Source organism: Salvia hispanica, chromosome 3, assembly GCF_029641045.1.
Source record: "Salvia hispanica isolate PSC_SH4W2 chromosome 3, Shi_PSC_v1, whole genome shotgun sequence".
NCBI lineage: Eukaryota > Viridiplantae > Streptophyta > Magnoliopsida > Lamiales > Lamiaceae > Salvia > Salvia hispanica.
This window is the reverse complement of record NC_142694.1, coordinates 38,407,588-38,427,930: the sequence shown is the minus strand read 5'-3', so window position 1 is coordinate 38,427,930 and position 20,343 is coordinate 38,407,588. Positions and strand designations below refer to the sequence as shown.

General features: G+C 38.7%; 2 protein-coding genes and 2 pseudogenes across 6 annotated transcripts; all 4 read right to left on the bottom strand.

Moving 5' to 3' along the window:
- Positions 1 to 32: 32 nt before the first annotated feature.
- On the bottom strand, positions 33 to 5,840 carry LOC148930682 (threonine--tRNA ligase, mitochondrial 1-like). 2 transcript variants are annotated; one of them, XM_089066866.1, is made up of 20 exons: positions 5,569 to 5,839; positions 5,247 to 5,484; positions 5,092 to 5,151; positions 4,929 to 5,018; positions 4,617 to 4,691; positions 4,396 to 4,524; positions 4,231 to 4,320; positions 4,041 to 4,129; positions 3,861 to 3,957; positions 3,686 to 3,772; positions 3,481 to 3,565; positions 2,945 to 3,039; positions 2,633 to 2,665; positions 2,463 to 2,549; positions 2,027 to 2,119; positions 1,782 to 1,874; positions 1,098 to 1,319; positions 825 to 896; positions 571 to 642; positions 33 to 291 (listed from the first exon to the last, which is right to left on the bottom strand). In XM_089066866.1, exons 1-20 carry the CDS (start codon positions 5,802 to 5,804, stop codon positions 196 to 198), a joined length of 2,139 nt encoding a protein of 712 aa, XP_088922992.1. In that variant the 5' UTR covers positions 5,805 to 5,839; the 3' UTR covers positions 33 to 195. The 2 variants fall into 2 exon arrangements, with proteins under 2 accessions (XP_088922992.1, XP_088922993.1); XM_089066867.1 differs by lacking the exon at positions 2,463 to 2,549 and having other exon boundaries at positions 5,569 to 5,840.
- Positions 5,841 to 6,519: 679 nt separating this feature from the next.
- Positions 6,520 to 8,632, bottom strand: LOC148930681 (F-box protein At4g00755-like; annotated as a pseudogene). Its single transcript, XR_016136347.1, has 6 exons — positions 8,492 to 8,632; positions 8,183 to 8,320; positions 7,662 to 8,063; positions 7,423 to 7,580; positions 7,077 to 7,195; positions 6,520 to 6,962 (listed from the first exon to the last, which is right to left on the bottom strand). The product of XR_016136347.1 is annotated as an F-box protein At4g00755-like (transcript).
- A 2,684-nt stretch (positions 8,633 to 11,316) lies between these two features.
- Positions 11,317 to 17,116, bottom strand: LOC148930680 (F-box protein At4g00755-like; annotated as a pseudogene).
- Positions 17,117 to 17,991: 875 nt separating this feature from the next.
- LOC148930679 (F-box protein At4g00755-like) lies at positions 17,992 to 20,343 on the bottom strand. 3 transcript variants are annotated; one of them, XM_089067358.1, is made up of 6 exons: positions 20,220 to 20,343; positions 19,810 to 20,006; positions 19,211 to 19,624; positions 18,952 to 19,130; positions 18,598 to 18,716; positions 17,992 to 18,498 (listed from the first exon to the last, which is right to left on the bottom strand). In XM_089067358.1, the coding sequence occupies exons 2-6, from the start codon at positions 19,934 to 19,936 to the stop codon at positions 18,225 to 18,227; spliced, it is 1,113 nt and encodes a 370-aa protein (XP_088923484.1). In that variant the 5' UTR covers positions 19,937 to 20,006; positions 20,220 to 20,343; the 3' UTR covers positions 17,992 to 18,224. The 3 variants fall into 3 exon arrangements, with proteins under 3 accessions (XP_088923484.1, XP_088923485.1, XP_088923486.1); XM_089067359.1 differs by having other exon boundaries at positions 19,810 to 19,996; positions 20,220 to 20,331; XM_089067360.1 differs by having other exon boundaries at positions 19,810 to 19,992; positions 20,220 to 20,298.

Below are 20,343 nucleotides of genomic sequence, written 5' to 3'. Positions count from 1 at the left end.
TGATAAAAGCTCAAATATTAAGGCACGGTTACTAACAACAAAGGAAACCAACATGTTATACCTTGAATTAGGTAATAAACAACACAAACTGTTTTTCTTGTTTATACTTTGATATGGTCTTGTTTTTCTTTCATACTTTCAAAAAGGGCATTACAATGGACATCAATTCTGTCATCTGCTGGGTACGAAAGCTGACTATCTATACGACGCAACCTCGTCCTTAAATTGTAGGAGAAGATCTTCAATATTCTTCAGGGGAGCTTCATTTTTGTCTCTGACTCGCACAGCCACCTGAAGACATGCGAGTATATAAGAAATAAGTTACAAAAATTGGCATGATAAAGGATCTAACGAGCCCGGTTTGAATGTACTCGACAAGACATAAAATTTGCAATTTTGTCAAGTATAGCCCCAATCTAGCAATCCGGAAAAGATAAACCACTATACGGTTGCAGCAAAGAAACATAGGAAATCGTATTAATTAGGGTGCGAGCATTGAGTAAGTACACAGACTTGCTATTCAATAGCATGACTTGAAAATAAGTGTATATTCTAAAGTTAGATGCACACCTGTCCAGTTCCAACTTCTTTCTCCCCAACAACTAAGATATAGTTGTACTGAGCCAATTGAGCTTCTCGTACCTACAATCACCCAAAACCAACTTTTAGTATACTATACATATCATCCTGGCTTAAAGAGACTACAAAAGTCAAACTTCAGCCTGAACACTTCTAATGAAACCCTATGAGTTTACTGGTCATTATAAGAGTAAAACAACACTAACAGTTCAACATTTTGATGAAGATAATGGATATCTACGCACCTTTTTATTAATTGTCCTGTCAGTTGTGTCAACATCAACATAATACCCAGCACCGTGTATCCGATCTCGTATCTACAATCAATGAAAATTTGATCGTGAATAAAACCCTTAACTATCTCAAGCATAAGGATCACAATCACCTAGAGAATCTGCATATCACATACATGCAAACCAAAAAGAATGGGTAGCGAGGGGTGGAGTAAAAAGGAGGGAAAATAAGCAACTGGTGTTAAATTTCTGAGTCTCATATTTGTCACAAAGCCAGCAACTAACCTCTAGGGCATAAGGCAGGGATTTGTCAGAAACAGGGCATACTATTGCTTGGCGTGGGCTTAGCCAAAAAGGCCACTTCCCCTTGTAGTGCTCCAAGAGTATAGCAAACATTCGTTCAACAGAACCAAGAATTGCTCGGTGAATCATTACAGGTGTTTCGGTCTTGCTTTCATCTTCAGTGGAGTAAGACAAGTTGAAACGCGCAGGGAGTTGAAAGTCCAACTGAAACAGTAGAATACTCGATCAAATATCCATACCTAGATTAAGATGCATCACATTTTTTCTGCGTGATACAAAATATAAGGGACCATACGTCCATACCCACATGCCTCATGCATGCCAAAATGCCTGGTCCTAGGGCAGCTTAAGAGATTTTCAAGCACAGTTTTAGCAAAACCTCATATTCGGCCAATAAGCTTTTAGCTTTTAATTGTATGGTTTTTCCTCACAGAAACCCATCCACAAACATCACTTCTGTTTCCAAGAATAACAGTTGTTGTCTATAACTTAATAGTTTTATTTTATCTACCAAAAGGTCCAAAACATTATTGAATATGGTAGTACTTGAAGGTTATACATCTTAACCTTAGTTTGGGTGGGTAATTTTCTGCAAGTAAAGTTCGCTAAATCATTTACTTATTCATTTACATGATAAGATAAGGAAAAGGAGGTTATAAAATAAACCTGCAATGTTGCACACTGGAATTTTCTTCTCATTGCATCAGAAACACTGATATCTATCTTCGGCCCATAAAACGCTCCATCACCTTCATTTATCTAATAAAAATATCTAATATCAGTTCTAGAAATAGTTGACAAAGTTGAAATGTATGGAGACATAGAAATGTAATCACTTTTTCTAAAAAACATGATTTAAGAGTGGACCAAAATTTGTTTCGCAAAGCAATATCAGCTCATAAGAAACTAACCTCCCAGGGCTTCCCGAACTCATTTAGTGCCTCTGTAAGAGCAGTTTCAGCCCTTTCCCATGTTTCTACATTTCCCAGATATTTCTCTGGCCTCTACAAGATATTGGACAAATATTAAAATAAGATCCTGTACATTAGCCACAGTCAATTAAGTCTGACCACTAAAGCAAAGTGTAAAAGGAGTGCGACATGAACAAACAACTAATTTCAGATTCTCTTTCATCTAACATGTGCTTTGTACTTCATATATGGAGTAGTACTATTTTATTTTTGCAGGGAGAGACCTGAAGGTGAATAGAAATTAGAACTACAATGACTAACTAAGGGAGAACTGTACTTCAGGTTTGTGCACTGAACACAAACATATTGTAGCTCGTGAAGCAAGCAAAGTCCTGAACACAATTGTATTTTAATTAAGAACTGTTGGGATTCATACCGTCGATAACTTCAGGTCAAAAGTGAAGCCAAATATTTCATAAACACAACTGATAAATTCTATGACACCCTTGACTTCATCCTTAATCTGTTAAAATTATGGTAAAAGTCAGACAGAAGATTTTGTACCAAAATGAAAAAACTAATACAGAGCCAGATAATTGATCTTACTTGAGACTCCCTGCAGAAGATATGAGCATCATCCTGCATCAAGACCTTAGAGTCAGATCTCCACAACTACTCACAAAAAATCGCATCTACTAATAAACTATAGTACTACTATATAACTAAGCTAAATTATCAAGCTTCATGTAGGCAAACTTTATTAGACCAATAGACAGAAAACCAAGGACCTTATTATAGAACACAAGCAGTAGTTAAAAATGAGATAGATGTAAGAATAGACGCAGGACAAGCAAGTGGTTTACAAGATCACCAAGTTCCTTCTCAATCACTTTTCACAAGAAGGTTTTAGGTATATACCTGCTGAAACCGCCTCACACGGGTCAACCCAGTTAGAGCACCACTTGCCTCATTGCGATGCAGAACCCCGAAATCAGCCAGGCGTAGTGGAAGCTCTGCAAAAGTTGCAAATGTAAATTGTGAGGATCTATTGACAAATGAACTACATGTAAGAGCTCCATGTAAAAGAGCACTAGGAGACATAGTAAGCATGAAATCTTATACGAAAGTTTCTCAATACGTAACAGTAATAGCAAGATGGTTAGCATTCATACACGACCAATGAAATGCAGATAGTGGCTATTACAGGCATAAAGTTGATGTAACCACTAGATATAACAGGAAGCAAAGCAATGATAATTCAACTTATACGATATTATTTTCCATTAGTTAATTACGCAGCCCCAAACCAAAATTAATATAGTAAATTAATAACCGCTAATAACATGGATTGCAGATGGATAAGACTTTCCACAACTGCAGGTTGATCAGTTGACGGCACATCCATAATAGTCAACTAAGTAAAAAAAAAGGTAATAAAAAGGAAAGAGGCCCACCTCTATATGAACGCACTCTATGATCAAATATTAAACAATGACCAGGGCAGTTCATTGGCTTGAGTCCATATTCTTGCTTCTCTACCTGCAATAACATCAAAACATATGCTACATCAAATTTAGCAGATGCAACCAAAAGTCCAACCCCAAATTACCAACAAAAATTAATAGAGTACAAATGATCTTCCAAAAACCATAATCTAACCTCAAACACAAACATATTTTCCTTGTAGTTTGCAGCATGACCAGATGTTTCCCACAGCTGCATATTGTACATATTTGGAGTCCAAACCTAACGATTTCAAGCAATATGTGGTTATGAATCGAGAACTTTTATGGCAACAAATCCAAATGCATCCTTGTCACCATTAAAGTCTAACCTCCTCATAACCTCTCTTCCAGTACTGACTCCGTATAAATTCCAGCAACTTGTTGCAAACTCGAGAACCATGAGGCAGAAAGAAACAGCTACCCGGGCTATCTTGCATGAAAAAGAAATCTATTTAAAATCCTGAATTAAGATCAAGATTCAAAATATGTAATGTAGCTCAAAATTTTACCTTAGAGGGTGAAAAAAGAAAAGTTCTTGCTTTTTTGTGAGTTCTCTGTGGTCATATTTCTTAGCTTCTTCAATCATGGCCTTATATTCCTGAAAGGATTACAACTAAGCACATCAAGAGACATTGATAATACAAACAGTTATCACCTTCTTACAGTGAACAGAGTAACAGAAAAGTAAAAATATGTTACCTTTAAACGCTTTTGGTCGGGAAAAGATATGCCATAAACCCGCTGCAAGCTCTCACGGTCTTTATTTCCACGCCAATATGCAGATGATGCCTAATTATACAGAAAAAAAAAATGAACAATTTTATTGACTGCAAGCATTTACTTCCAATAGACGGCAGATCCCACCTTCAAGCAACTAAACGCTTTCACAAAAGCAGTACTTGGTATGTGTGGTCCACGACACAGATCAACCAAAGGACCACATCTGTATACCGTTATGGTTTTATCTTCAGGTAAATCTTTAATAATTTCAACCTGATGAAAGGATAGGAAAAAAAAGTCATAAACAAGTGGCATAGAGCTAATTCAAAGAATAGAAATACGTAGATATATAGGAGTATAATGACCTTAAAAGGATTATCAGAGAACATATCGATGGCCTGTTGCCTTGTGACTTCAATACGCTCGAAAGGTTGTTTTTCCTAATGCAAAAGGAGCATTTTTGATTAGTTGATTACCCTGAAATGTAAAACAAAACGGTATACACACATACTATATAGGTAAAGAGGTGGACGAGGAAAAGACAAGTCAATGTCGAAGCAACTAAGTTACCAGCACAAATGCATGTCACAGATAACAGCATAGGACCAAGTAACTACTTAAGTTAACTACCATACAAATCTTATATTTATTTTTTAAGAGTAAAAGAGAGCTCATACATCAACAGCTTTCTTGGCAGCTGCTTCAATATTTTTGAAGTGCTCCTCGTTCAATCCCAAATCGCCATAAAATGCATCATAGTAAAATCCCTGCAAATTATTGAGTCAGTTCGGCATAAGCTGTGTGAGATAGCAAGGCCGTAAGGAAAATCACAAAATTCACCTCCCCTCTGGTGGTACAAGGGCCAATGCACAGTCTACATCCATATGTCTGCTCCAATGACTGGAAAAAACCCAAACCAATAACATGATTCGTGATCAGATCAAACAAACTCATATCTTTCAATAAACAAAACCATGAGGCTCGTGGAGTCTTACTTCGCCAAGAATGTGCGCACTCGAATGCCAGAACGTATCACGCCCTTCGTCGGTGTCAAAAGTAAACAGCGCAAGCTTGCAATCTTCCTCCAGAGGCCGATTCATATCCCACAACACCCCATTCACCTTAGCAATCAGCGCGTTCGACGCCAAGCTCTTAGAAATCTCCTTCGCCACATCAAACGGCGAGGTGTTCCATTTCTTCCCTTCCTTAACCTTCCCATCCGGCAACGTAATCCTACACTCATAGCGTCAAGCAAGCTAGAAATGGAAAGTCAACAGCTACATAAACGCAAAAAGGAGAATTGATAGCGGAAATTACAGGATTTTCTCGTCGGCAAGCGCCATTCGCTTGAGCTTCTGCTCATTTTGGAGTGATTCGAAGAGGGCAATGCGTTTGGGGGTGACGGATTGAAGATACGATTCGTCTTTGGCGAATGCTGGCTGTCTGGCGGCGGCGGGTTCCCCCATCGGGTGGAAAAAGCGGCGACGGAGATCGGTGGGCGGCGGGAGGCGGCGGAGGGATAAGGGGATGCGCCACCAGAGAGAGGAATGCATAAACTGCTGAGGGTTTTTCCAACTTACAACTGCAGAGGTTTTACCGAAACGCCTTTGACATTGCAGATTTGCATAAACATCCTTCACTTTTGGGATTCATTTCAAAGTGGTCCCTGTAGTTCTAGATTTAGGTTGATGCCACCCTTTAATCCACGCGCCAATTTTGATCTAGAATTTCGGTCTTTCAGGTTCAGTTATAATCCGACCGGCCTCGTTTGTATTTGATTTACTAGAAACCAAACCACCCCAACACATGGGACAAGAACCGAAATAAGAAGCAATTAATAAGTTAATCGATCAATATTATTCATGAAAAATTGTGAGTCGAACTCTAATCTGTGTTCGCAAGGAAATTGTCCTAACCATTGTTCATCTTTAATGTTTCAAACAAATACTACATAAATATTGAATGGTTACAATTAGAACACTCATCGAAATTTCTTGACCATTGGATGTTTTAACTTTACATAATTTATCCACATGGTAATTATTTGTGATAATTCATTCTAACACATGATAGATTTATAGCATAAGAAGTCCAATAATTGGTGTGGGTGAAAGGGGGTTTTCAGTTGATGATGTCAAAGAAATAGGTCAAAAGTCTCTCAAATGATACGACTCCATTGCAAAAGGGCCAAAATGATGAAAGAACATTTCGAACAAAAATTATGTCAAAAAGAAGTGTATAAGTCTCTCAAATGCTATTTCATCGAAGTGTATACCAATTGAGTTATATCACTAACCAGTATTAATCAGTGGTCTTAACAAGTTCACAAGTAATAAAAAATCAAAAATACATAGTATGTGACCTAGTATTTTACACCATTTTGTGTCCATACACTCTGGTGTATCAGAATCAGTCAATCATTCCCTATCTAAGTAGCAAAAGATGTCAAAGGGTATGAGATACAGAATCGAAAATCATACGAGGATGGATGGTATATCAATCAGGAAAACTGTGACTAATTGAGATACTCATTATCAGAGTCGTAGTAGTAGTAGTCGTCTATTAGAGGTCCTGCACCATGGCTACTTGACTCCGTTTCTGAGATGTCTACAGAGGGGTTGTACTTGAGGGTGCATTTTCCTTCGTCGCCAATCATTTCCACCTCAAATGCAGGGGGGAGTGGTAGTCCAGTAGCTTGAACATAATCGATGCTGTGACACGATAAACGAATTTATTGGAATGAGAATGCGTCCTCCTCCAAAGGCAATGCAGTAGGAATTTCTAATTGGTAAAAACTATGCGATTCGAGGAAAGAACAGCTTTACCATGTATAGTATAATCCGTCCGTTTCTTGAGTCTGCAATCTTCCTAACAGCTCCACTTTAAGGATTCCTCCAATGCAAAGAATGGGTTTGGGAAGCTTAAACTTTTGCAATACATTTTACTACGATCCATTAACAAAACGAATTCCATGCATCAAAACATGATAGAGAAATTGATCAAGATATGTGATACATAAACAACTAATATGGCCAGTCCTAGAAAGAATAACTTGCCAACTTCCTTAATATGACAAAAATTTAACCCAAAAACCTATGAGAAAAAGGAAACAGCTAGGCTCATCAACGCAGAAAACAAGAGCGAAATCGAAGAAATCTCCCAGAAAGTTACCTGAGCCATTGGGAATTCTGGAGAGCTATATGTCCATACAAACATTTCATCATGGTATTCTGTTTCTTCATCGTCTATCTCCAGAGGATCCTTGGAATAGCCCATATGAAACCTCACAGCTATGGGTGAATATATGGGGAAGCCAAACTGAAAATATGCTGATTGAAGAAATTCAAGCAATCAGTCAAGCAAACATTGGGTCGGGAATTGAAAGTTAGCGCAAAATGGCGAATAACTACCTTGAAATGGATGCACATGTAACTCAGTGATCAGACATAGCTGAGAAGCCAGTTTATATATCAATGTCTCTGAAGCAGAGGGATCAGTCGCACCCTTGCTTGACCAATACAAAGCCCCTTGAAAATTCCCATCACTTGGTTCCAGAGTATTCTTGATGCTTTCGTCTGGATAGCGATCCGTACTAGACGCACATACAGCTTCTGTTATGCAACTTTCTCTGTCAGAAGTGGTAAGCTCTCTACCTAAGGATGCATACACTCTGTGCTCCCTCTCCAGACAATCCCATTCACCGGAACCTCCCACACCGGTTCCCCTAGGTTCAACTACAACAACACGGGCAAAACTAGCCACTTCCGGACACTTCCTCAAACAAAGCTTCTTACACAGGCCATTACCAATCACTGAAGCAAAATCAAGCCCACCCTTTTAATAAATAAAATACAAAATTCATCAAATTGCAGCTAGGTCTACGGTGGAAATCAACATTGATGAAACAACTACATAGGATAATTGAGCTCACCAAAGTCGCGCCAAGACCGCGAAACCGCAGTCGTCCGGAGAAGATCAATGGGGTCATCCAAAGACGTGAAGATCTTCAGTGACATGTCTAGCCCTAGCCATTTAACAAAATCCATGCTTTCACCCATTTGAATTGACCCTGTCGAATTATCCTTGTTGTGAAATTTAAGTAACTGATACCAGCTCAACAATTGAATTTCTGTTTAACTGCAAACCGATAGAAATCATAGAATAATTCCAAAAAATCCACACTACAGCGAGATCAATACTGATAATTCTGAATGGAGAAGGAGAAAGAGAGATTGATTACCTTTGACGGAAAGTCGGCTCTCCTGAAAAACCCGAAGATTGATGCTCAGTTGTCAATACTCAATAGGCAGATGTGGAATGTGGAATGTGGATTGTGGAGAGAAGATGATGTCTTCATACAATGCATATGTGTATTTATACATGCACTACTTGGTTACTCCCTCTATAAGAATTAAGAATAAATAGGAAATGAAAAACAGAGATAGATAAATACAGAAAGTAAAAAGGTAAAAAAGTGAAATAAGTGAAAAAGAAAATGTATCGTCTTTTATTAAAAATGGAAATAACTTCACTATTATGATAATAATATTGAGGAAATAGTATTTTTTTTTACAACTTTTCTTTTTTACGGGAATTGATCACACAATTTATTTCTCTTTTTGGATAAAAAATGTAGCCCGGTCTCCACACTAGAGTTTAGATACTTGAGTGGATGAATTCAGGTTTATTTTGGTATGGATTATATATTCTAAAATTCGAGTTTAAAATTCAAAAAATAATTTGTATTTTAGGTAAGATTCCATTTTCTTATGTCTCTCTTTATGCTGTGACTTTCTGAATAAGCTTTCATGATTGACTTTGATGTTCTTCACCCAATAGAGTAACATCACTGACCAAAACAAACATATAAACTAAACCCATAGGATATTCATTAATCATCAAGTATTTTAGAAAGATCAAAATTCCATAGGAGTATATGACTTCTTTTATACCATTTGTGTCAGTAACAGTACCTGAAACAAAACAAAAAATCCTCTTTCCAGAAAATTTAAGAGCATCTCCAATGGTAGGTTAGCCGATTGACGTGGCTAGCCGATCGGCTAGCCGAATCATTAGAGTAGGCCAGCCGATTTTCGGCGAAAAAACCGGTCAAGGCTAGTCGATTGCGTGTGGCTGCCGGATGCGCTGGCCGCCATTGTGGCGGCCCGATCGGCCAACGACGATTTTTAAATTTTTTTTTTTTTTTTAAACCTATATAAACGCGATTTTAGTTTCATTTTCATTTGCACCGCTTGTTTTAACGAGTTTTCTCTCTCTCTAACTTTCTGTACAAGAGCATCATCGAGCGATGAGTAACACGGGAGGTAGCAGTGGTGGTAGTGGTGGGGATGCTGAGGAGTACGAACGGAGGATGAACGAGGCTATGGAGGCCTACATGAACCGCGAGATGGAGCGGTACATGCGTAGGGTGGAACAGCAGGCGATACCTCGCCCTCCACCGGTTATCCACCGCCGAGCAGTGATTGATCGGGATCACGCTGCACATCAGCGGCTGTACGACGACTACTTTTTAGAGAACCCGCGGTTTCCTGCCAACATGTTCCGGCGGCGTTTTAGAATGCGCAGGGAGTTGTTTATGCGTATCGTTGGCGCATTAGAGCATCGATATCTGTGTTTCCGCTTTAGGCACGATGCGGTTGGCAGGCCCGGCCACACCCCTATTCAAAAGTGCACGGCGGCAATCAGGCAGTTGGCCTACGGAGGCGCGGCAGACATGTGGGATGAGTACCTCCACATCGGTGAGTCGACAGCCCTGGAATGTCTGAAGAATTTCTGTGGGGGCGTGATAAACATTTTCGGTGAGCAGTACCTTCGAAACCCTACTCCCGAAGATTGTCAGAATTTGATGCAGATGCACGGGGAGAAGCATGGGTTCTCCGGGATGTTAGGCAGCATAGATTGTATGCATTGGGAGTGGAAGAACTGTCCGACTGCCTGGAAGGGGGCCTACACGACCGGCTACAAGTCAAAGAATCCCACGATAATCCTCGAGGCCATAGCTGATTACCGGCTGTGGATCTGGCATGCGTATTTTGGAGTAGCCGGGTCGAACAACGACCTCAACGTCCTGAACTCGTCTCCCCTCTTCAACGAGAAGTGCCAGGGCGTCGGTCCAGCCGTCTCATTTGTGGCCAACGGCAACCGACATGATATGGGCTACTACTTGGCGGATGGGATATACTCTCGGTGGCCTGTCTTTGTGTAGACGATCAGGCAAACAAGTGATGAAAGGAAGGCCTACTTTGCGGAATGACAGGAGTCGGCGCGCAAGGACGTGGAGCGCGCATTTGGTGTGCTCCAGTCTCGATGGGCGGCAATTAAGGGTTCAACGCGTTTGTGGGATGTCACATGCGTATCCCAAATAATGTACGCCTGCATTATCCTGCACAACATGATCGTCGAAGACGAAGGCGTACAACTGACTAGTTGGGCCAATGACGATGAAGCCGATCCAAGCCACGGAACGGCCACCCCTAGTGTACGACAGGGGATACCTCTCGATGAAGCCGGTCGCCTCAAGGAATTTGCCAACATGCGCCAAGTGGATGCTCATATTCAACTCCAAAAGGATATAATTGAAGAGTTGTGGGCACGGAGGACTGCACGGCGATAGTTTTTTTTCTTTATTATGTATCTTTTTAAATGTATTTTTTTTTTATCTATGTACCTTTTTAAATGTAATTAATGAATTTTCCCGTATATGTCTCGTAAATTTAATTCCGTAATTTAATCGTAATTTTAATTCCGTAAATGTAGTATATTTTGAATTATTTTTTTTGCGGCTGGCCTATGGCTGGCCTAAATCTGATGTGGCAGGTGGATTTTCAGTGCTGCTGACGTGGCAGGAAGAGAGAGTGGCTAGCCTATGGCTGGCCTAATAGCATTGGAGATGCTCTAAACGATCATTCTCTATTCAAGTAGCAAGAGATGTCAAAGTACATGAGATACAGAAGCAAAAAGCATACGAGGATGGATGGTATCACTCGGGAAAACTATGACTATTTGAGATACTCATTATCAGAGTCATAGTCGTGTATCGACTATCTACAGAGGATTGTACTTGAGGGTGCATTTTCCTCTGTCGCCAATCATTTCCACGTCAAATACATGGGAGAGTGGTAGTCCAATAGCTTGAACATGATTGATGCTGTGACACAATTAACCAATTTTTAGACATCTCCTCCAAACGATTCGAGGAAATAACAACTTACCATATATAGTATAACTCGTCCAATTCTGCAATCTGCAATCTTCCTAACAGCTCCACTTTAAGCATTCCTCCAATGCAAAGAATGGCTTTGGGAAGCTTAAACTTTTGCAATACATTTTCCTATAGTCCATTAACGAACCGAGTCAGCTTCAATGCAATACATAAACAACTAAAATGGCCAGTCCTAGAACGAGAACCTACAAGAAAAAGGAAACATCTTCTGCATGAAATCAAACAAGGGGCGAAAGTGAAGAAATCTGTAAAAGTTAACCTGAGCCATTGCGAATTCTGGAGAGCTATATGACCAGACAAACATTTCCTCATGGTATTCCTTGGGAACCATGAACTCATCTGCTTCTTCATCATCTATCTCCAGAGGGTCCTTGGAATAGCCCAGGTGAAACCTCACAGCTTTGGGTGAATATGTGGCGAAGTCCTCATGAAAATATGCTGATCGAAGAAATTCAAGCAATGGATCGGGAATTTTGAAAGATACAACAAAACGGTATATAACTACCTTCATATGGATGCACCTGTAACTCGGTGATCAAACATAGCTGAGAAGCCAGTTTATAAATCAATGTCTCTGAACCAGAGGGATGAGTTGCACCGTTGCTCGACCAATACGAGGGCCCGTGAGAAGTCCTTTCATGTGTTCCAGAGTATTCTTGATGCTTTCATCTGGATAGCGATCGGTGCTAGACGCACAGACAGCATCCGTTATGCAACTTTCTCTGCCAGAAGTGATGAGATTTCTACTTAATGATGCATACACTCTGTGCTCCCTCTCCAGGCCGGTTTCCCTAATGTCTTTCGCTACAACAACACGGGCAAAACATGCCGCTTCCGGAAACTTCCTCAAACAAAGCTTCTTACATAGGCCATTACCAATCGAGAAATTTCGGAATAAGGGGTTAAATTCGCTGACCTTTCGTAATTAGGGATTCAATTCGCTGGCATTTCGTAATTAGGGATCGAGGCATGCGTATTCTTCAGAATATGGGATTTCTGATGTTTTATCTTATTTAAGTTCTTTTTCAATATTATTTCCCTCTAAACATTTATCAATTGCCTAAATTACCCCTTCAAACTTTTACCTAAATTCATAAAAATAAACAAAAAAAGAAATCAGCGCTATTTTCTTCTAAATAATTTAGCGTCGTCTTGTAATCTCTCCCAAATCACCCGCCTTTTTCATAAAAACCTGCCTCCACCCTTCTCCTCTCCCCAACACGGCGCCTCCGTTCTTCACTGCCTTCATTGCCTCTTTTCCTTACTTAACGGGTGCCTCGACTATTCGCCGCCTTTGCCTCTACCTTTCTCATCCGTCTCTTTAACGCAAAATAGCTGTGATTCTGCAAGGAATTCAAACTACACATATGGAGTACGTATTTCTGTTTTGTGTGTATATGCAATATACATATATACTTAAATTTTGTTTTGTTACATACTGTGCTATATATAATATGCATATGTACATGGTTTTTGTTTTTTCTGCCTTATATACAAGTCTCAAAAGTAGAGAGATTGAATATATTAGTGTTTTGATATTACTTAGCTTACGTAATTGGAAAATTTGACATACACTTGTTGAAATTTTGTGGAGCAGAACATAGTACACGTTTGTTTGTGGCAGAAAACATACACATACAATACGTATATATACGTTTGTTTATATATACATACATATTTGTTTGGAACTTATATAATTATGTTGAAAATTTTGATATATTTAGTTCTTTTGTTATTTGGTAGGATGGATCACATAGATGAAATTGATACCATTGATTGGGACAGTATAGAAATTATTCCACTTGAATAATCACAAATTGGTGCTCCTGAGAGCTTGATGGATGAAGAAACAATGTTTGCTTTTGTTGATCTAACCTCAGAGAAACCTAGTGATGCGGTAGAGAAAATGAAGTCTGATCCAATTGTTGATGAGATAATGGACATAACAGTTGATGATCATATTCCGAACGAAGAGACTGTATTTCATGATATGGAAGACCCTCCAATGGATGTTGGAACCATATATGCAAATATGAATGATTTCAGGAGAGCAGTGAAGCAACATGCTATAAAGACTCAATTTGAACTAGTAACAGAGAAATCCAATCCAAATTTGTTCAGAGGTTTCTGCAAAGCTAAGACTTGTCCGTGGTCAATTGTTGCTAGGTTGATGAAAAAAGAAAAGCATGTCAAGGTATATTTAATAATGCGTACTGATGTAGTTAAATATTTGCTCATTTTAATTATGTGTGTATTTTCTTACTAATATATTTGTGTCCCTGGATAGGTTACTTTGAATAAAGGAGAGCATTTTTGTTCATCCACTGGTAGAGTGAGTACTAAGATGACCTCGTATCATTGGGTTGGAGAAAAGGCAATTTCTTTTTTAAAGAAAGATCCAAACATGGGAGCAAAGAAGTTGCAAACTGAGTTACAGGAGAAGTACGTAACCACAATTAAATATTCTACTATATATGCAGGTATGCAGATTGCACGTGAAAAATTGTATGGAACATGGGAAGACAGTTTTGAGGATTTGTTTAACTTTAAGGCAATGGTTGAGCTTAAAATGCCAGGGAGTGTGGTTGAGATAGGGTTGAAAGAGACCGAAGATGGGATGTACTTTCAAAGATTTTTTTGTTGCTTCAAGCCTAGTATCAATGGATTTCTAAATATGTGTAGGCCATATTTAAGTGTAGATGCAACGACTCTTAATGGTAGATGGAATGGACAACTAGCTTCAGCAACTGCGTTAGATGGCCACAACTGGATATTTCCAGTAGCTTTTGGATTGTTTCAAAGTGAGACCAATGAAGAATGGATTTGGTTTATGGAGCAGCTAAAGAAGGCAATTGGAAGTCCACGTCATTTAGCTATTTGTTCAGATGCATGCAAGGGGTTGGAGAATGCTGTGAAGGCAGTGTTTCCATTGGCAGAGCATAGAGAGTGCTTTTTCCACTTGATGGAGAATTTTTCTAAGAGGTTTCAAGGTACAATTTTTTGACACATGTATCCTGCAGCTAGGACATTTTGTCCAATTTATCATGAACACCTAATGCACAAGATGTACGAAGCAAATGACAAGGTGCAACCCTTCTTAGAGACATATCACAGACTGCTTTGGATGAGGAGCAAATTTTCTGAAGAGATCAAATGTGATTATGTTACAAACAATATTGCAGAAGTATGGAATAGGTGGGTGAAGGACCTTAAGGACCTTCCAATAGCCGAGCTAGTTGACAGTCTGAGATCGAAGTTCATGGAGCTCTATGCAAGGAGGAGAAATATAGGTGAAAGATTGGGAGACCACACTATGCTTCCAATTGTTGTTCGTCATTTCAATGTTCTTAGTAGACAATTGGGCCACTTGAAGGTTAAAGTAGGTGGTATGGGTGAGGCAGAGGTGACTGAGATCACAGATAGACACAAGGTAATTAGACAAGTGGTGGATCTTGAGCAACACACTTGCTCATGTAGGGAGTGGCAAGTCTCAGGGAAACCTTGCCCACATGCATTAGCAGTGATAACTTCACGTAGAAATCCTAAAATGGAAGATTACCTACATCCTTACTTTTCAGTGAATTTATTTAGGCTAGCATATGCAGGAGTAATTAGCCCATTTCCTGACAAGTCTCAGTGGCCTAGCATGAACCTTAGCTTCAAGGTGTTACCTCCTTTGCAAAAACGAGCTCCAGGGAGACCGAGGAAAAATAGAATACCGGGATGCTTGGAAGGTAAGGGAAACAAATCTAGGACAAAAGGAATGTGGCAGGTTCAATGTATGCAATGCAAAGAATTTGGTCATAGGGAATCATCAGCTAAATGTGTTTTTAATGGAACAAAGAAAAGGTAATTACTTGGAATTGCATCTTACTCTTTATTTTATTATCTCAATCTTATTTTTGTTTAATTTATTTGAGCTGCAGGAAGAGTTGTGCAAAGGGACGACCTTTAGGTGGGATGCATGCCAGTGCATGCCAAAGTCAGGAGGCAGTTGAAGAACCAATGAGGTACGAAGAATTAACTGTGTATAATTTGTAGGATGGAGCCAACTGTTTTTTATATGCTGACATTAGTATAAAAAAATTTCAGCCTAGTAGATTGCAGCATAGAGGTAGTGGAAAGCATAAACCTAGAAGAAAATACAGTAAAAATATGTGCGAAGAAGAAGCTCACTCCAAGGAAGCCAATTTAGTGATCATGTATGTTGAAGAATTATGCTTTTGAAGAACATGTCCATGGATGATCTATGCTTTTGTGGAAGTATTTTGTGAAACTATAATTTTGACGAAGTACTTTGTGAAACTATGATTTTTTTGAAGTATTTTGTGAAACTATGATTTTTTGAATTCATTCCTTTTTTGGAAGAAATCGTGTAAGAAGAGTTTTGGCAGTTGCTCTTCTATATGAACATGTTTGTTTTTGGATTTCTTAGAAAAAAATACTCATGAGTAAATAAATGTTTCTTGATTGCATATGATTAAATAAATGTTTTCAGTTTGCATCTGTGGATGCGTGCTTGTGGAAAGGTTATATGGAAAGGAAGAAAAAAAACAGTTGGGCAAATCCTATTTACAGGAAAACGGTGCTGACGTTTTTTTTAATTGTCCCACTTTTTCATTTCGGTTCGTCCCACATAATTTGTCCCACTTCACTTTTACCACGTATTTCCATTTCGGTTCGTCTCACATAATTTGTCCCACTTCACTTTTCCATTTTGGTTCGTCCCACGTATTTCTACAAAGTTAATTAAACTATATAGAAATAATTATAATATTGTGCCGTATTTGTCTATGCATGCAGTAATTTCATACATGGATAAATGAACTCACTTAATAAAAATGCAATTCAATTCGATTCTATAACTAAAATAGGTTTTCAAATATGCAAAGATAAAAACTAAAAGCATAGCTAAGTGAAACTTATTGTGTGTAAAAATTTAATCTAGTGGAATTCTTATGATCGTATGTATCGTTTCCAACGCTTTCAAGACGGCGCTAAATTATTTAGAAGAAAACGGCGCTGATTTCTTTTTTATTTTATTTTATTGAATTTAGGTAAAAGTTTGAAGGGGATACTTTAGGCAATTGATAAATGTTTAGAGGGAAATAGTATTAAAAATGAACATAAATAAGATAAAACATCAGAAATCCCTTAGTCCGAAGAATACGCATGCCTCGATCCCTAATTATGAAAGGCCAGCGAATTGAACCCCTAATTACGAAAGGTCAGCGAATTTAACCCCTTATTCCGAAATTTCTCTTACCAATCACTGCACCAAAATCAAGCTCACTCTTTTTCGTAAACAAAATACAAAGCTCACTCTTTTTTCATAAACAAGATACAAAATTCATTAAATTGTTGCTATATCTAGGGTGAATAACATTGATAAAACAACATAATTGACGAAAGCGAGCTCACCAAGGTCGCGCCAAGACCGCGAAACCGCACTCGTTCGAAAAAGATCAAAAGGTCATCCAAACACGTAAAGATCTTTACTGAAATGTCTTGCCCTAGCCATTTCAAAATATCCATGTTGATCCTCCTGTCTGTCAATTTTGTGAAATTTAAATAACTGATACCAGCTCAAATCAGGATAATATAGCAATTGGATTTCTAATTAATATGCAAACCGATCCAATAATTCCAAAAACGAGGTTTACCTTTGACGGAAACTCAGCTCTCCGAGGATCGATGAATTGGTAGATGGACTGAGAATTGCAGTGTTGGAATATTACCCAAAACTATTTCTTTATGTACGTTATATTTTTTGGGAATTGATCATATACCTAGTTTATCTAAGGGGATGTTCGATTGGCAAAACTAATCTCATGATTAAATATGTAGTAAATATTATGTTTGGTTCATAAGATTGACTCCCTCAATTTAATCCTAAATGGATAGTCTCATGATAATTAGTCATAGCCTCCCCCTCCAACTAAAATAATCCCACAACTTAATCCTACATGGATAGTCTCATGATTATTAGTCATGACAATAGAACGCCACCTTATCGTATTAAAATTATACGGATTACTCCATACAATTATAGTTGTCATGTCTCATTCTAGTTGATGCATTTTACTTTTCGGATATATTTCATAGATAAAATCTTATGCCAAAAAATAAATGCATTATTTAAAATGGGACGAAGGGAATAGTTCAGAATCTTCACATACTTGGTGAAGCCAAATAATCATAAAATGAAGCATTTGTGCTACGAAATCATCATCAACTCCTCCATTGATTTATGGGGTGTCTGTATTTTTAGTGTTCTTTGAATTGATATGAGTAGCTAAGTGTTTCCATATACTCCTCCATAGATTTATGGGGTGTTTGTTATTTTCCTAGCATGTATTTGGTTTGTGAATCATATGGATTGAATACCTATATATATTTCATTTTCTTGTGTCTCTGTATGCTGTGACTCTCTGAATAAGCTTTCACAATTGACTTTGATATTAATCATCAAGTATTTTTCTTAACAAGTTCAGGAGTAAGAAAAAAAATTCAAAATCCCATAGTATATGACCTATTTTATACAGTACCATTTTTGAGTGTCCATACACTCAGAGAGTCATAGAATCAGTTACCTGAAACCACAAAAATCCTCTTTGAAGAAAACTTAAACGATCATTCCCTATTCATGTAGCAAGAGATGTCAAAGTACATGAGATACAGAAGCAAAAAAGCATACGAGAATGGATGGTATCACTCGGGAAAACTGTGACTAAATGAGGTACTCATTATCAGAGTCGTAGTCATCTATAAGAGGTCCTGCACCGCGGAATGTGTTGAGGATCAGTTGCTCCCAGCTCCTAATGCTTTCACTAAACCTGTGGAAATGTGATCGGCTACTTGACTCCGTTTCTGAGATGTCTACAGATGGAAAAGTGTATCTCATAACAGGGTTGTACTTGAGGGTGCATTTTCCTCCGTCTCCAATCATTTCCACGTTAAATACAGGGGAGAGTGATCGTCCGATAACTTGAACATGATTGATGCTGTGACACAATAAACAAATTTTTAGATGTGGTTTTTGGAATGAGAATGTGTGGGTATCTGGCAATGCAATAGGCAAATCGAGCAAAGAACAGCTTTACCATATATAGTATAATCCGTCCATTTCTTGAGTCTGCAATCTGCCTAACAGCTCCACTTTAAGGATTCCTCCGATGCACAGAATGGGTTTGGGAAGCTTAAACTCTTGCAAGGAATTATCCTACATTCCATTTACGAAAGAACCAGGTCAGCAACGAATTCCATGCTTTCAAACATGTAAAAGAAAAAAAGGAATCCTTAATATGACAAATCTTTCCTTAATATTCCAAGGAAACAGCTAGGCTTATCAACGCTTAAGCATATCTATGATTTTTTATTCCGTGAAATCAAGCAAGTGCATTCCTGAAATTCTAAAGAAACAAGAGCCAAGTCGAAGAAGTCTCTAAGAAAGTTACCTGAGCCATTGGGAATTCTGGAGAGCTATATGTCCAGACAAACATGTCATCACGGTATTCTTTGACATCCATGAACTCATCTTCTTCTTCATCGTCTATCTCCAGAGGGTCCTTGGAATAGCCCATATGAAACCTCACAGCTTTGGGTGAATATATGGGGAAGCCAAACTGAAAATATGCTGATCGAAGAAATTCAAGCAATCAGTCTGAAGCAAACAATGTATCGGGAATTGAAAGTTACAAAATGGTATAGAACTACCTTGAAATGGATGCACACGAAACTCAGTGATCAGACATAGCTGAGAAGCCAGTTTATAAATCAATGTCTCTGAAGCAGATGGATCAGTCGCACCCTTGCTCGACCAATACGAGGCCCTGTGGCCAATCCTATCACTTGGTTCCAAAGTATTCTTGATGCTTTCGTCGGGATAGTTATCCGTACTAGACGCACAGACGGCATCCGTTATGCAACTTTCTTTGCCAGATGTTATAAGCTCTCCACCTAAGGATGCATACACTCTGTGCTCTCTCTCCAGACAAGCCAATTCACCGGAACCTTCCACAGCAATTCCCCTAGGTTCGACAAACTCCTTCGTTACAACAACACGGGCAAAACTTGCTGCTTCCGGACACTTCCTCAAACAAAGCTCCTTACATAAGCCATTAGCAATAACTGCAGAAAAATCAACACAACAAAAAGCATAAGCATTCTAGCAACTCCGTTTGGATAAATAAACCGCAAAATTCATTCAATTCTAAGTTTCTAACCCCAATTGTCGTTACATGTACGGCAAAGGTCACAAAATCAACATTGATGAAATGAAACAAGTAGATCATAATTGGCGAAAGCGAACTCACCAAACTCACGCCAAGACCGCGAAACCGCACTCGTCCGAAGAAGATCGATAGGGTCATCCAAACACATAAAGATCTTCAGTGACATGTCTTGCCCTAGCCATTCAACAAAATCCATGCTTTTACCCATTCGCTCCTGTCAAATCAATATCCTCGTTCCCGAATCCAAAGTCGCAGCGTTCTAACCTAACTGATACCAGCTAAAATCAGGATAAAACAGAAATTCAAATTCAATCTAATCAAAGGGGATTGCACACACCGAATCCAATTAAATTGAAATAACTGCGGCAAAGAACATTCACTGCAAATCGATTTGATAATCCAAAAATCCACACTACAGCGAGAGCAATACTGAGAATTCTGGCTCGAATTAAGCAGCAATCATACAGAAAGGGGGAGAGATAGGAATTTACCTTTGAGAAAAAGTGAGCTATCCGAAATACCCGAAGCTTGATGTTCAGTTGCAAGAAGGTGGTAGATATGAAGAAAATGGGAGTATTTATATACAACTTGTTACTTCATTTTTTTTAACGTATT